Raw genomic sequence first — 16,197 nt, 5'->3', positions numbered from 1 at the left:
TTAGCTAGACTGACAAAGACAAAAGGAGAGAAGATGCAAATAAATAAAATCAGACATGAGAGGGGAGGTATTGCTACAGACCCCAAAGAAATAAAAGGTCATAAGAAGTTACTATGAACAACTGTATGCCAACAAACTAGACAACTTATATGAAATGGACACCTTCCTAGAAACACACAACCAACCTACACTGACTCAAGAAGAAATAGAAGACCTCAACAAACTAACCACAAGTAAAGAGATTGAATCAGTAATCAAAAACCTACCAACAAAGAAAAGCCTAGGACTGGATGGCTTCACAGAGAATTTTGCCAAGCATTCCAAGAGTAATTAATACCATTCCTGCTCAAACAGTTCCAAAAAATGAAGAAGAGGAAACACTACCTAATTCATTCTATGAAGCCAACATCACCCTAATACCAAAGATGGATAAAAATGCAAGAAAAGAAAACTTCAAACAAATCTCTCTTATTAATATAGATGCAAAAATCCTCAACAGAATACCTGCAAATCAAATCCAACAGCATATTAAAAGAATTGTACATCATGACCAAGTGGATTTTATTCCAGATGTGCAAGGGTGGTTCAACACAAGAAAATTAATTAATGTAATATACATTAACAAATCAAAAGGGAAAAACCACATCATCATCTCGATTGACACAGAAAAGGCATTTGACATTTCAGGATGAAAACACTTCAAAATGTAGGAATCAAAGGAAATTTCCCCAACATGATAAAGGGCTCATATATGAAAAATCCACAGCTAACATCATACTCAATGGTGAGAGACTGAAAATGTTCCCTCTAAGATCAGGAACAAGATGCCAACTGCCACTACTGCTATTCAACATTGTGCTAGAAATTCTGGCTGGAGCAATTAGGCAAGAAAAAGAAATAAAAGTCATCCAAATTGGAAAGGAAGAAGTAAAACTTTCACTATTTGTAGATGACACAATCCTATATTTGGAAAATCCTGAAATAATGATACTTAAGCTACTTGAGCTAATAAACAAGTTCAACAAAGTGGAAGGATACAAGATCAACATGCAAAAATCAATGGTGTTTCTATACACCAGTAATGAGCTATCCAAAGATGTAATCAAGAAAACATATCCATTTACACTAGCATCTAAAAGAATCAAATACCTAGGAATAAACTTAACCAAGAATGTAAAGGACTTGTACACAGAAAACTGCAAAACATTGCCAAAAGAAATCAAAGAAGACCTAAATAAATGGAAAGACATTCCATGTTCATGGATTAGAAGGCTAAATGTTGTTAAGATGTCAATTCTACCCAATTTGATCTACAGATTCAATGCAATACGAATTAGAATTCCAACGGACTACTTTGCAGAAATGGAAAAGCTAACTATCAATTTTATTTGGAAGGGTAAGGGGGCTTGAATAACCAAAAACATCTTGAAAAAGAAGGATGAAGTGGGGGGTGGGTGGGTTATCATGCTTCCTGACTTTAAAGCATGCTATAAAGCCACAGTGGTCAAAAAACATGATACTGGGATGAGACAGACATATTGATCAATGGTATTGAATTGAGAGCCCAGAAATAGACCCTCAGATCTATGGTCAATTGATTTTTGACAAGGTTCTCATGTCTCTCAGGCACAGAATAGTCTCTTCAATAAATGGTGTCAGGAGAACTGGATATCCATAACCAAAAGAATGAAAGAGGACCCCTATCTTACACCATATACAAAAATTAACTCAAAATGGATCAAAGACCTAAATATAAAAACCAGTACCTTAAAACTCCTAGAAGAAAACATAAGGAAACATCTTCAAGATCTAGCGAGAGGCAGTGATTTCTAGACTTTACACACTAAGCACAAGCAACAAAAGAAAAAAACAGATAAATCGGAACTCCTCAAAATTGAATACTTCAGTGCTTCATAGGACTTTGTCAAAAGGGTGAAAAGACATCCGACTCAATGGGAGAAAATATTTGGAAACCACATATCTGATAAGAATTTGATACCAGAATATATAAAGAAATCCTACAACTCAACAATAAAAAGACAAAAACCCAATTTAAAAATGGGTAAAAGACATAATAGACAATTCCAAAGAGGAAATACAGATGGCTAAAAAGCACAAGAAAAGATGCTCAGCTTCACTAGATATTAGAGAAATGCAAATCAAAACCACAATAAGATTTCTCACACCTACTAAAATGGCTGCTATTAAACAAATAGGAAACTACAAGTGCTGGAGAGGATGTGGAGAATTGGAACCCTTATTCACTGCTGGTGGGAATATAAAATGGTACAGCCACTGTGGAGGACGGTTTGGCGGTTCCTAACAAGCTTAGTATAGAGTTGCCTGATGAGTAAGCAATCCTGCTACTTGGGATATACCCAGAAGATTTTAAAGCAGGGACAGTAACAGACATTTGCCCACTGATGTTCATAGCAGCATTAGTCACAACTGCCAAGAAGTGCAAACAACCCAAGTGTCCATCAGCAGATGAATGGATAAACAAAATGTGGTATATACATACAATGGAATATTATTCAGTAGTAAAAAGGAATGAAGTACTGAAGCATGCGACAACATGGGTGAACCTTGAGGACATTATGTTAAGTGAAATAAGCCATACACAAAAAGACAAATATAGTATGATCTCACTGATATGAACTAATTATAATATGCAAACTCAAAGGCATAAAATGGAGAATATAGGTTACCAGAATATAGAATGAGGCTAAAGTATGTGAAGCGGTTGCTTTAACATGTGCAAAATGTTTAGCTAGGTTGAACTTAAACATTTGGAAATAGACAGAGGGGACAGTAGCACATTATCGTGAGAATAATTGACAGTGCTGACTGGTGTGTGAATGCGGTGGAAAGGGGAAGTTTAGAGTCATGATGTCACCAGAAGGAAAGTTGGAGGTGAAAAGATGGGAATGTATAACACAGTAAATCTTGTTGTGGACAATGTCTGTAAGTAACTATACAAATATAAAAAAGTTCTTTCATGAACTAGAACAAATGTAGGATATTATTACAAGGAGTTAATAATAGAGGGGTATATGGGAAATAATGTAACTATTGCAGACTACAGAGTACAGTTAACAGTAATATTTTAATATCCTTTCATTAACTGTAACAGATGTACCATGCCAATACTATCCAATACTATGGATCAATAATGGAGTGGGGGAGGGGGAGTAAGGGGTATGGGAGGATTTGGGTTTTCATTTTTTATTTTTATTTCTTTTCTGGAGTAATGAAAATGTTCTAAAATTGATCATGCGGATGTATGCATCACTGTGATGCTACTGTGAGCCAGTGATTGTATACTTCTGATGGTTTGTATGGTGTATGAATATATCTCAATAAAATTGCATTTAAAAAAATGCATTATGGTTACACAACTTTGTGAATAAAAGCCACTAAACTGTATACTTTAAACAGGTGAATTATATCTCAATAAAGCTGTTTAAAAAAAAAACCACAGTGAGATACCATTTCACACCCAGTAGAATGGTTGCTAATAAAAAAAACCAGAAAATTACAAGTGTTGTAAAGGATGTGGAGAAATTGCTGGTGGGAATGTAAAATGGTGCAGCTGCTGCAAAAGTCAGTTTGGCAGTTCCTCAGAAAGTTAAGTATAGAATTACTATATGACCCACACACCCATTTCTAGGTATATACCCAAAAGAATTGAAAGCAGGGACCTTACAGAAATTTGAACACTGATGTTCATAACAGCATTATTCACAATTGCCAAAAGATAGGTGCAACCCTAATGTCAATCAACTGATGAGTGGATAAACAAAATGCGGTATATACATTCAGTGGAATATTATTCAGCCAGAAAAAAGGAATGAAGTTCTGATACATACTACAACATTGATGAGCCTTGAAAATATTATACTAAGTGAAATAAGCCATTATACCAAATGAAATAGGCTAAAGGACAAATGTGGTATGATTCCACTTATTTGAGGTATTCATAATAGGCAAATTCATAGAGATGGAAAGTAGAACAGTGGTTACCATGGGCTGGTATGGGGGGTATGGGGAATTATTGCCTAATGGGCACAGAGTTTCTATTTGGAATGATGAAAATGTTCGCAAATAGTGGTGAAATATTGCCAATGTACCTAATATCACTGAATTGTATATTTTAAAAGGTAAAATAGTTTTGTGTTATATATATTTTACCACCATAAAAATATTAAATAAGTAAATTACACTTAAAAATAAAAATAGTTATATTAGGAATGGTTTCATATTAACTGGATTGACTATATTGGCTTGTTAGCATCATACCTTTCATATTATCTGCGGGATCATTTTCAACTGAAATTTCTTCTCTCTCATTATTTTCCACATTATCTTGATCAAGTATCTGTTCAGGAATTGCAACTTCTGTTTCCTTTGGAATGTTCTGGAGGTTCCAAGGGGTTTTAAAATTATTCAAGAAATTTTTCAAATATGGTACAGTATCTGAATCTTTTTTTTTCTTTAAGACAATTTTCTTATCCATTTGACCTTCATTTTCCATATTTTTTATTCTTTCTATTTCTTGTTCCTCATCAGGGTCAAATTCACTTGCTAGAGGATATTCATGTTTATCTACCCCATCTCCTTCTTCATTTTTCCCAACATCTGCTATAATATTATCCTCATTGGCATATGCAAAACCTAGCATACCAAAACCAAAAGTAAACCAACTTGTCTTGGGGATTGAACTATCATTAGTGTTTGGGTCTTCTTTTTCCTTTAACGTTTCTTCATCAGGTGATATGGGTTCTTCATCAGGTGATATGGGTTCTTCATCAGGTGATATGGAATTGGGAACATCTTGTAGTAGTTGATTGCTTTCTTTTGGCAATAATTCAAGCCCTGTATCCTCATCTCCAAAGCCTAAATAACTTGTAAATCCACCACCAAACCAACCAGTGGATTGAAGTTTGAGAATGTGCTCTGATTCAGACTCTAGTTCAGACAGTTTCTTTGGCATTGAATCTAATTCTGGTTCAGGTTCTTGTTTATGTTCTGTTTGAGGCTTACCATTATTTAATTCCTCTAGGTTATTCTCATCTTCCATTGCCATCTTTCTACTTTGAAATGAGCTTTCTTGTAGAGGTTCAATAACCGATTCAATAGCTTTCTCTTCAGCTTGTTCCCTTTCCAATCCAAACCACCCTTTCACTTCAGATACAGTTGAGGATGATAGGACATGATCCACCTCTAGAATACGATTTGGGGTTTCTTCTTTGATTATATTCTGTTCCATGCTTCCAGCTTGTACTTGTTCCCAGCTATTTGATTCACTGGTACTTCTGATATCTTCTGGAGCCTCTGAGGCTGGAAATTGGCCTTCTGACAAAAGGTCTTCAAAAGTGGAATAAAATCCAGGTCCTATCTGCAAATCATTTTCATATACATTAGATTTTTGGTCTCTATCTTCTTCATATGGATATATATTTTCATCATTACCACTGTTTAACTCACTATCTTCACTTTCAAATGTGTAGCTTATTCCAAGAAGACAAAGAAAGTCAGATTCCTAAGAGAAAAAAAAAAAAAATATGATAGCATATTTACACTAAATCTCCTTGTTTCTTCCTAAATCATTTTAAATGGATGACTGTGACTTTCCAAGACAACACAGTAGATCAGCGGAAGATCATCCATTCTCAAATTCTTCTATCATAACTGACTTCTAAGGCTTAACAAAATAAACCTAAAGGGAAATCCTTTTACTTTATAGTTTATTTGTTATCAAATACATGAAGATTTTGAGATGGATAATCAGTGTTTTGAGTATATTCTAAAATTAAATGTGGCATAAATGTCCAAAAAAATCTTGTACCTCCTAAGAGTGTACTGAGTGGACACATGCATTCATTTGGGGATTTGAGGGAGGGAACTTTCAGTGTTCATGATCACATACAAAATTGTCTTTACAGCTCAAGCAGACCAAAGGCTCTTGCAGCATAAAGGTCTGGTTGGAAGTTGCACCAAAACATTTAGACTTATCTGATTGAAGTCTTGCATATAGCCAATGGAGGTGAAGACCCACTTGCTCATCTCTCAGAATAACCAAATCATCAGGAAGTAAAATGATGAAGGCTTTTTTTTTTAAATCTGAAGTTTAGAAACAGTGAAGTGTGCTGCTTTTTGGATATTACCATTATGAAATGAGAATGAAGTTCAGTTATTTTTTTAATTAGCTTCAGAATTGCAATTTTACAAAATATTTTTGGGATTACAACATAGTAGGTGATTAAGAACAGACTCTGAAGCCACACTCTCTGGGTTCAATTCTGACCTTGCCATCCACTAGCTCTGTGACATCGGATGAATTATGTGACCTCTCTATGCCTCAGTCTCCTCATCTATAAAATGGCAATAATGACAGTACCTACCTCACAGTGCAACTGTGAGGACTAAATGAGTCAAGTACTTAGAATAGTACCTATCTCTAGTAAACACTAGCCTAGCCCAAGGTTACACCCCTCAAATGCAGCCAGTAACGCAGAGATTCAAAAGCCCAACCTCCTTGCATCTGTTCAGGACAACTCTGAAGGGCCATCCTACTTTCGGAGATACTTGTGGAATTGACTGAGGCCTTTGTTGCAACTGCATCACAGTTCAATTTCCCTGCCTGCCCAATCCTGCTTTTATTTCCTCACAGATGCTATACTCAAGAGAAATCCCCAGTAAACATTTTGGACGCAAAGATCTGTTTCTGAGTCTATTTCCCAGGAACCTCATCTAAGAATTTGGGGCTTCTGATATAAGCTTACTATGTGTGTGACATTGTGCTAGGTAAACAACAGAAAACAGTAAATAATGGAAAAAGGTAATTATAAATTGTGATAAGTCCTATGGAGGAAAAGAAGAGGGAGCTGTGTTCTTTTAAGTAGTGATGTTTAAGCTGAGACCTAAATGATGAGAAGGAACTAACCAAGTGAAAAACGTGGGAAAGCATTTAAACTGGAGGAAACAGTTTGTTTGGGTCCTTAGGCAGGGAAGAAGTTGGCAAGTCCTAAGAACAGGTGGCTGGAAGTGTGGTGAGTGAGGGGAGAATGGCCCAAGGTGGGGTCAACAAGGGGGGCAGAAATGGATTATGTAGGACCTCTGAGGCTAGGGTTAGGAGTCTGGGTTTTATCCCAGGCTCAATGAAAATCCAATTAAAGGCTTAACCGAGGGAATGACATGATCTGACTTTTTGTTTTTGTTTGTACAAGATATGTTGCTGTTTGGAAAATGGATTGGAAGAGGGCAAAAGTAGAGGCAAGGAGACCAATCAGAAGGCAACTGTAGAATTCTAATTAAGAGATGATGGTGCCATGGATGAGGTCTCTGGTGAGTGTAAAAAAGGAGAGATGACAATATATTCTAGATAAATTTTGGAGGTAGAACCAATAGGCCCAAGTGAATGGAGAGTTAATCTCAGAGTTTGTGTTAGAAAAGAGCAATAATAGGAAGTTTGCTTAACTGACTTCACAATGACCTAACTTAAGGTAAATTGTCTTAACCTGGAACCTAAATTAAATGGATTAATCAAGTTAACATATTGAAAAATCCCCCTTCTTATTCTCTTTCTCACTAGCATGCTTAATATTATCAGGCCCATTAAAAATTCCAACAGCAAAAGAGGTTTCACAGATATAAGAGACCAAGGAATTATGGTGGGAAATAAAATTTGGTCCTAACAGGACAAAAATTAGTAATTATTAGTAATTGTGCTGGTTTGAGTGTATTGTGTCCCCCAAATGCCATTATCTTTGTGGTCTTGTGTGGGGCAGAAGTTTTGGTGCTGGTTAGATTTGCTTGGAGTGTGCCCCACCCAGCTGTGGGAGATAATTTTGATGAGATGTTCCCATGGAGGCGTGGCCCCACCCATTCGGGGTGGGCCTTGATCAGTGGAGCTATATAAATGAGCTGACTCAAAGAGAGGGAACTGAGGGAGTACAGCTGGGAGTGATGTTTTGAAGAGGAGCAAGCTTGCTAGAGAGGAACGTCCTGGGAGAAAGCTGTTTTGAGGCTGGAGCTTTGGAGCAGATGCCGGCTGCCTTCCCAGCTAACAGAGGTTTTCCGGACACCATTGGCCATCCTCCGGTGAAGGTACCCGATTGCTGATGTGTTGCCTTGGACACTGTGTGGCCTTAAGACTGTAACTGTGTAGTGAAATAAAACCCCGTTTTATAAAAGCCAATCCATCGCTGGTGTTTTGCATTCTGCAGCATTAGCAAACTAGGACAGTAATAATGGGTAAAAATAAACCCATTTTACATATATTTTCTCATTTATTCCTTAGTAAATTTACAAGGTAGCATTGTGTTATAATCATCACCCCTATTTTACAGATGGGGAAATTGAGGCACATGTGGCCACATAGTTTGTAAGTGGCTGAGTCAAGTTTTGAACTCGGACAGTCCACCTCCAGAATCCATGCTCTTAACCATTTCACTCTACTGTCTTAATTTTTCAGAAAGCAAAATCTTTGTCTGTCTTACCCAATTTTATTCAGATACTCAATCTATTCCTAGATTAAGTTCTCAGGCTACATATTTTATGCTTTGATACACAAGGTACATAACCAGGTTCACTTATATTATGGAAAACCATTTTTTGACAAGAAATTTTACATTAATTTGTAACTAAGAATGTGTTTACTCACTTTAGTTGACACTTGAACTTCCTCAGATACGAACACCTCTTCTATCTGGACTGCATCCCTGGGAAAATATCCAAAATCCTTTCCTTTCTATCAAAATGAAGATGAGAAATTATAACGGAAGAGTGATCAAAGCAATAGACACTTGAGTGTAATTTTGCCCCATGTCTTTGGCTTACATCTACTTCAAATCACAAATATTAACTGGCTTTCAATTGCCTACTAAAAGAAAGTGAGTGAAATCATATTCCTTTTATTATTCAAAAGGTCAGCATTAATTTAAAAGAACAGAGAGCCACATTGTAAAATGCTACTTTTTCAAACTTTGAAAGGAAAATCATCCCACATACTCATTTTCTTCCTTCTGTCCCTTAATGACCTTCCTTACCCAGGTGGACCACAGATATGAACCGGTAGACTTGGAATATCAAAAGGCAAGCAAATGGCAGCAGTTGCCAAGCTAGATGGAGCTGTGACATATATTCAGCATTTTCGAGATGTCAAACTGAGGTAAGAGATTTAAATTCTGAAAAGGCCACAGATGGATTCATCAGGATGGTAAAGGTCCACAAGCCTACCAAAGAGGATTTGGCTCCATTCAACTTTTCTGGGACTAACTTAATAACAGAGATTGTCTTAACTCAGTACATTCAGAATGTCCCTCGAGAGTGAAGGCTTCACACAACCTCTTCAGCCCATCTGCTAGCCCTGTCAAAGTTTAAAGAACATACTCCTTTTAGTCCTCTGATCCAACATCATAACACTTCAATTGTGAATCTTCCAGCCCTCCAGTTGCTTCAGCTATATGGAAGCTAACATCCTATGGGTAGACTCCACACTATGGTTCCTAAAACAGCTGTCTGCATCCACTAAATAACTAATGTACAAGACTAAGTGTGCCTGCAACTTCACCCTAGCTCCATGCATTAAACACTGCTTTTGTGTGGAACTATTATATTCACTCATAGTAAACAAGGAAGAATGCTGTCTTTGCCTCTGTGACACCAGCTGTGTCATTTTTCTTATAACTGCCTTGGAGATCTCCAGGCATTCAAGACAGAAGGGCAGCCCTGAGTAGTAAGGAATCTTGGGAGCTGCAGAGCCCGGCAAACAGTTATGGCCAGCAGTAGTCAGAGATTCAGTCATAAGGCCCTAATGGGAAAAAGCAGCATTTCAAATGGAATCTGCTACTTCAAACAGTGACCAACCAGCAAATTGCATGAATATTCAACATGGAAGTGATGTATACATCAGGTTGGTCATGCTGGTTAAGTTTGGGAGTAAAATCACTTACCACAGCATCTTTTTATTATAAAATATAATGATACAACCAAAGGCACAAACTTAACTTCAGCCGAAAACATTCATCATTAATTTTCCTGTGTTATATAATCAGAGAGATGATTCAGGCTTCCAGGAATTTCAAAGTTCTGGGACTTTGGTTTACATAAAAAGTCTTTCCCAGCTGTTATTTTTTCTATGAAAAATTCATACACCTAGCTTCTCTAGGCTACTAAACTTTCTGAGGATCTTAATTCAGTCCTTTATTTGCTCAGAAAGACATGTGTTTTAATTTGATTAAAATTTTCCAGTCTCTCCTATACTTAACCATTGACAATCCTAAGGGATGGCTGGGGTTGCCTACCCATAATCTCCTTCAATACTCCTCAGGTCACTCCAATAAATGTAAAATATAAGTTTAAAAAGTATGCATGCTATGTAAAAATAATTTCAAGGCATTCTCTTAGTCCTCCATGCCAACCAGACTGCTTCCCTAGAAGCCTTATTTATAGAAATTCTGGAACCACCACCAAATATGACCATCTTTTATTTGTTTAAATACGTTAAGGTGTTTTTTGTAATATTTATACAAGTGCTTTGCAATTCTTAAAGTTCTCTCAGAGATGTAAAGCAAGCATCCTTGTGCAAGCTGGTCATTTACTCTGCATTAAATTTTTCAAATTAGATACTTACACTTCCTGCCCACAAATCTTCCCTTTCTCCTGCAAGTTTAACATAAACAGATATCTCTTCTCCCTTAGTGAAGTTCAGGTATCGGCAGTCAGATCCTCTGTAATCTCTCACAGCTAAGACTCTGCTTATTAAAGCTATGTAAACATGTGAAGAAAAAAACACGTTTTAAATTCAAATGCCAGTTCTCCCCCTCCTGCCTTGCCCTCCTCCAATCCATCCTATAGAAGTTACCAAACACCAATTTCCTTATATATCATTTATGGCCTTAAAAACCTGCATAGACTGCACATAGAATGAAGTCTAAGCTCTATGGCTTGATATCCAAGGTTGTCCACAATCCAGTCCCACCTTCCCTATCTAACAGTACCTCCTCCTACTCATTCCTACCCAGGGCTACAGCAAAACTCTTGTATCCATTGTCCCTAAAGTATGCCACTATCATTCTCCAGTCTGTAGAGAGAATGTAGGGAAGGATATGATAATTAGTTTGCTTCCTGGCACCTGCCATATTCCAACCATTTAACTAAGGCTCAGAGAGTTGCTCATAGAGCTGATTTGTACTGAGGTTCTTTCCATGGTAACATTCTCACCTTCCTTATTCTGGACCTTTCTTTCTGCTCATTCCTCAGTTTAGAGACCTCTCCCTCTCTCTTCATGTTCAACTCCTACCCTGCTTCCTCCATGAGGCACCTAACTCCAGCCCATTCTGACTGCCCCTTGTCTGAACTTCCGTATTACCTATTACCTTTTCTACATTGTGTCATTGTTTCAAATAGACCTATTTTGCTACTGTTCACTAGAATGAAAATTCCTGAACCTTATCTTTCATTTCATTTTGATTCCTCTTAGATGTACACCACCTGCCCCTGGCCCCAGCACGTAGTATGCCCTCAGTAGCTATGAATTAATCAAAAACAAATATGCTGGATTTAGCCCTTCACTGCATGAAGCAATATACATGCCATATTAACTATAATAATTATATAACTATGTGTAAAATATATTTGATTATGATGCAGTTAAAATTAAAATAACATTATAAATTATAAACATGAATGTTTCCATGTTCTGTGTCTGGTCCTGAAGATACTAAAATTAGGTTGTAATATAAAGAGGAAACAAAGATTTTTATTATAAAACACTGTCTGGTAAACCTTTCTATATTAAATCATATATCGAAGTGTTAAGGAAAATGTTTACAAATAAAAGTTTTATTTATATATTATTGATGCTTATACTAACAATATTTTGCATATCATATTTTTGTATCATAAATTAACACAGAAATGATTAATTTGATAAGGCTTAGACAGAATAAATCACAGTGGTTTTAAATAAAATGTTTTTAGAAAACTTATGAGAATAGGAAAATTCTGATTGTGAAATAGAAAGTAAAAAAATATAAGCACTTCATAAATGAAGTAGTATCAAGTGGTCTGATATCTTTTTCATAACAATCAATTATATTTATCTTAAAAAATAGCAAGGGCTGATTAATTTGCTTTGCAAGTACAAATTAAAATCACAATTTCTGATATATTTATTTATCAGGCTGATCTTTGCCCCTTTGTATATTTACATTAATCCTATCACAAAATGCCTTGCTTCCAGAATTTCTTTTTTAAAGCAAGCTATACTTTATAATTTCAAATATTTCTCAATGATATTAATGCTCATTTTTATCATACACATCCACAATGACATTTTATCTCATTTCAGAGCTTCAATCAACTGAAGTAGAAAAGGAAAGAAAAAGGCAAACTCACTTTCACATTCCAGGTCACCACATTTTTTAAAGCCTGCCAGCAGTTTTGTACTCTCCAGACTCTTTGTCAAAGCAATAACCAAAAGAAGGATTCTGTGAACTCCGAGCTCCGCCATGGTGAAACAAACAACCGGGAATCCCAAACAAGGTTTACACCTATTGTAAAGATTGTAGATCTGCCAGCCAACATGGAAGATACCCTGCTCTCTTCACTAAATATATGAGAAAAAGGTTAGGGTTTTTAAAAAATCCCTTGATAACTACATTTTTCTATCAGTCTTTAGGCCTCACTTGAGGGACAAACACTCTCAGTTCTCAATCTGCAGTGTCAGGTGTCCAGATGATACATAAGAGATTAATAATTAACAAGGATTTTTTTAGTTGTACTAGTGTCTTTATCAAGGTGACCCATGTAAAACCATGTTACTTAGGCAACTGGCACTCAACAGGACAATTCTCAAACAGGCCTTTAATCTCTCCTATTAAAGTCTACAGGTAGATCAGTCAACAAGTACATACCATCAATGGAAAATGTGTATAGTTACATGAAGAAACAGCAATGAAATATTTATGTTACAGGTATAAGTTCTGAAATGTCATGATAAAAGTTATTTGAAAAAGTTGCCCACTTTCATATTAAAAACTCTTCAGTGTTACTATGAAGTTGAACATTGTCACATTTAGTTAATAATAATAGTTAAAATGTATTAGGTACTTTCTATGTTCCAGGTACTGTTTTAAGCATTTATATATATGATCTCATTTAATCCTAACAGCACCTCTGAAGTAGGTAATATTATCATCCCCATTTGCACATATGAGGAAACTGAGGCACATAGAGATAGGTCAGATCATTTGTCCAGTGCCGCATACTTGGTGGTGGTGAAGAAATTTTAGCCTAGGTCCCAAGATTCCTCATACTCTTAACCACTCTGCTTTACCACCAAGAATCAAATCATTTGCCACAGACAGATGTCTACTCTGTCTGAAACGATACTATTCCAGAAGAGCAGAACAGTATGATTCCATGTATTTAAAATTGTAGGCATAATTCTGCAAATGGAGAGAGAGAATGAAGGAGAGATGTCTGAAATATTGCTCCCCAATATGATAGGAATGTGTAGTGTGATTTCAGGTGGTATTCACTTTATTCTTCATACTTTTATATATTGCTTGACCCTTTTTTTCTAAGTCAGTGAGCATAGATAATTTTTAAATAACAATAAAGCTATTAAAATCAAGTCTTTTGAATGTTACTGTTGCTTAATGAGGATCAAAGGCCTGTATTAGACATTTCTGTGTAAAACACAAGATTCCAGTAGATTAGCGAAGCCATGGTTGCCCTATTTCAAGCTTGAGTAAATATTTTTTATAAACCCTTTTTTTTGCTGTACATTTACATTGTATTTGGGCCTGCCAATGTGTACAAAATCTGTTTGCAAACTCTGGGACTCAAGTTAGAACCTAGCACTTGTGTGACACCATACTCCCTCTAGTGTCTGACACAAACAAGAAAAATACCCAGTACCTGACTGAGCAAGCTAAAGTGAAGGACTTTTGCTTTCACATCCCTAAACAATGAAATCTGTGCTCCTGGTTTTGTTTTTGTTTTAAAAAGAAAAAATACAAACAAACAAAAATGATCAGTAGGAAGCCTGATCTCTCAGATCTAAGCTTTTACATCCTTAGAAAGAATCTGATAGAACATGCAGATGAGGGTCTGGATCTACATCATTTGGCTTGTAATCAGAGCACTGCATAGTTGTACATATATACCCCCACACACAAAAAAAGTGTAAGTTAGTTTCCTGAACACCTTTGCAAATCTGTAAGCTATGTCGTCAAAGACCATTAAAGAAGGATGAGCTCTTTAGCATCAAAACGTGGCACAGGATTATTTGCATAATTTGCATGATGGAATCTAATATCACATCAAGAATATTTAGTAATTAATATAGTTTAACCATCCTCATTTTGTACTCAACATTAAGACATTACTGCTAAATCCTGAACTCATCAATTTAATCATGTTCTAAGCTAAGAGAGACAAGAGCCCAGCTAAATTTAAATATGTCTAGTATTTGGCCTGAAGGAGATTTGAGCTAAGAAAAGCAAGAGAAAAATTCTTGCCAAGGTACGAGCCTAGAGAGATTCGCTCCCACTAGAAATGCTCCCACTTTCTTGTTATTTAATGCAAGAAAACCTCTTCCTGGGACAGTCCACATCCAATGGCAAAGCAAGGAGGGAGAACAAACATGGCCATTTCAGCCTAATGTGAGACACTCTAATGGGCATTTCTCACTCCAGAACTCCCTGCTGAGTTGGTCTGAACTTTGTTATAACTGCATTGCAGTTTGACTTCTCCTTCTGCCCAATCCTCCCACTTCATTTCATAGATGTTGATCTCTAATAAACATCTTGAATCCCAAACTCCATCTCTGTGTCTGCTTAGAGGACCCAACCTCAGAAGCTGGTGATCCACAGAGACAAAAGGAAGAGATGACAGAACATAAATATTTTGGCCTACTTTTTGTGCTAGTCACTCTATGGCTTTTCTTACATTTATTGTTTTGGCATTGCTGAAGGCCACTCTGCAATTCTTTCCACCTTCTCTCATTCTGTCTGTACCATTCAGAGTCCCACCAGGAAACATATGGCCATTCAATTTTGAGGGGAAGGCCTCCCTCTTCAAAGACTGAGGAGATTTTAATCTATTTAACCTATTTACAAAGGTATGAACAGGGTTAAGGGAAACCAGCAAAGGATACACTATCTCTGAGCACGAAGGAACAGTGACCCTGGCCTAAAGAGAACTATAGGATGGGAAAAACTGGATGTCTATATGCAAAAAAATGAAGGTGGATCCCTACCTCACACAATATACAAAACCCAACTTAAAATGAATCAGAGACCTAAATATAAAGCCATAACTATAAAACTCTTAGAAGAAAACATAGGTAAGCATCTTCAGGACCTTGTGTTAGGCAATGGTTTCTCAGAATTTATACCCAAAGCACAAGCAACAAAAGAGAAAATAGATAAATGGGGCCCAATCAAAATTTAAAACTTTTGTGCATCAAAAGACTTCATTGTGGAGAGAACCTAAGATGGCGGCTAGGTGAGAAAGGGCAAAAGAACACCTCTGTGAAAAATAATAGATAAAAGCCAGAAAGTGACCCAGAATACCAGTTCCAGCAATGCCCTAGCCGGACAAGTTCTGCTAAATCCATAGGGACCGTGCATTTGGTGAAACCGGGAGTCTGCATCTGAAACAAGTGAGTGAGCCAGCTGAAAGTCCAGCATCTGTGCTGAGGTGTGGGGAAACCATGGGTTGGCATTTGGAGACAGACTAGTTCTTTTTAAAAAATGAAAAAAAACTGGGAGCGGCTGTGCACACGGTGTTGAGAACTGCACAGTGAAGTGTGGCAGGAACGGGCTGTGCCAACACCTCAATATCTGGCATAGAAGATAGCCCTTCCCACACCTGCTGCTAATTGTCTTGGAGCCAGGAGGGTAGAGGGGAGCCAAAAGGAGAAAGAAACCACGCCCCTTGCAGCCATCTTCCCGGCGGGCTGGGGACACTCCTGCCCGGGGCCAGAACCACAGCCCAGAGTCTCACCAAGGGTACCAGTGTGATGGGGAGTGTTTCTCACAACACTACACACACGCTACAATATTGGCCATGGACAGTGGCCTTTAGTGCACCCACAGCTAATTGTCCCAGAGATGGGAAAGCAGAGCTGTGTGAAAAGGGGGAAATTAACACATGCCATTCAGCCATCTTTACAGCAGGTTG

The 16,197-nt window shown here is 37.1% G+C and overlaps 1 protein-coding gene across 5 annotated transcripts in view; it reads right to left on the bottom strand.

Moving 5' to 3' along the window:
* MIA2 (MIA SH3 domain ER export factor 2) overlaps positions 1 to 12,650 on the bottom strand; it is a 122,369-nt gene extending 109,719 nt beyond the window's left edge. For 2 of the 5 annotated variants that reach the window (XM_037834887.1, XM_037834888.1), the window contains exons 1-4: positions 12,403 to 12,647; positions 10,637 to 10,770; positions 8,666 to 8,752; positions 4,300 to 5,542 (exon numbers count right to left, since the gene is read on the bottom strand). In XM_037834887.1, the coding sequence (XP_037690815.1) occupies positions 4,300 to 5,542; positions 8,666 to 8,752; positions 10,637 to 10,770; positions 12,403 to 12,517 (1,579 nt within the window). In that variant the 5' untranslated portion in view covers positions 12,518 to 12,647. Of the gene's footprint in view, positions 1 to 4,299; positions 5,543 to 8,665; positions 8,753 to 10,636; positions 10,771 to 12,402 lie in introns of all 5 variants that reach the window. The other 3 variants (XM_037834889.1, XM_037834885.1, XM_037834890.1) reach the window with 3 other exon arrangements.
* Between the last annotated feature and the right edge of the window lie 3,547 nt (positions 12,651 to 16,197).

This window comes from Choloepus didactylus, chromosome 4 (genome assembly GCF_015220235.1).
Source record: "Choloepus didactylus isolate mChoDid1 chromosome 4, mChoDid1.pri, whole genome shotgun sequence".
NCBI lineage: Eukaryota > Metazoa > Chordata > Mammalia > Pilosa > Megalonychidae > Choloepus > Choloepus didactylus.
The sequence above is the reverse complement of the archived record's forward strand: the minus strand, read 5'-3'. Positions and strand labels throughout refer to the sequence as shown.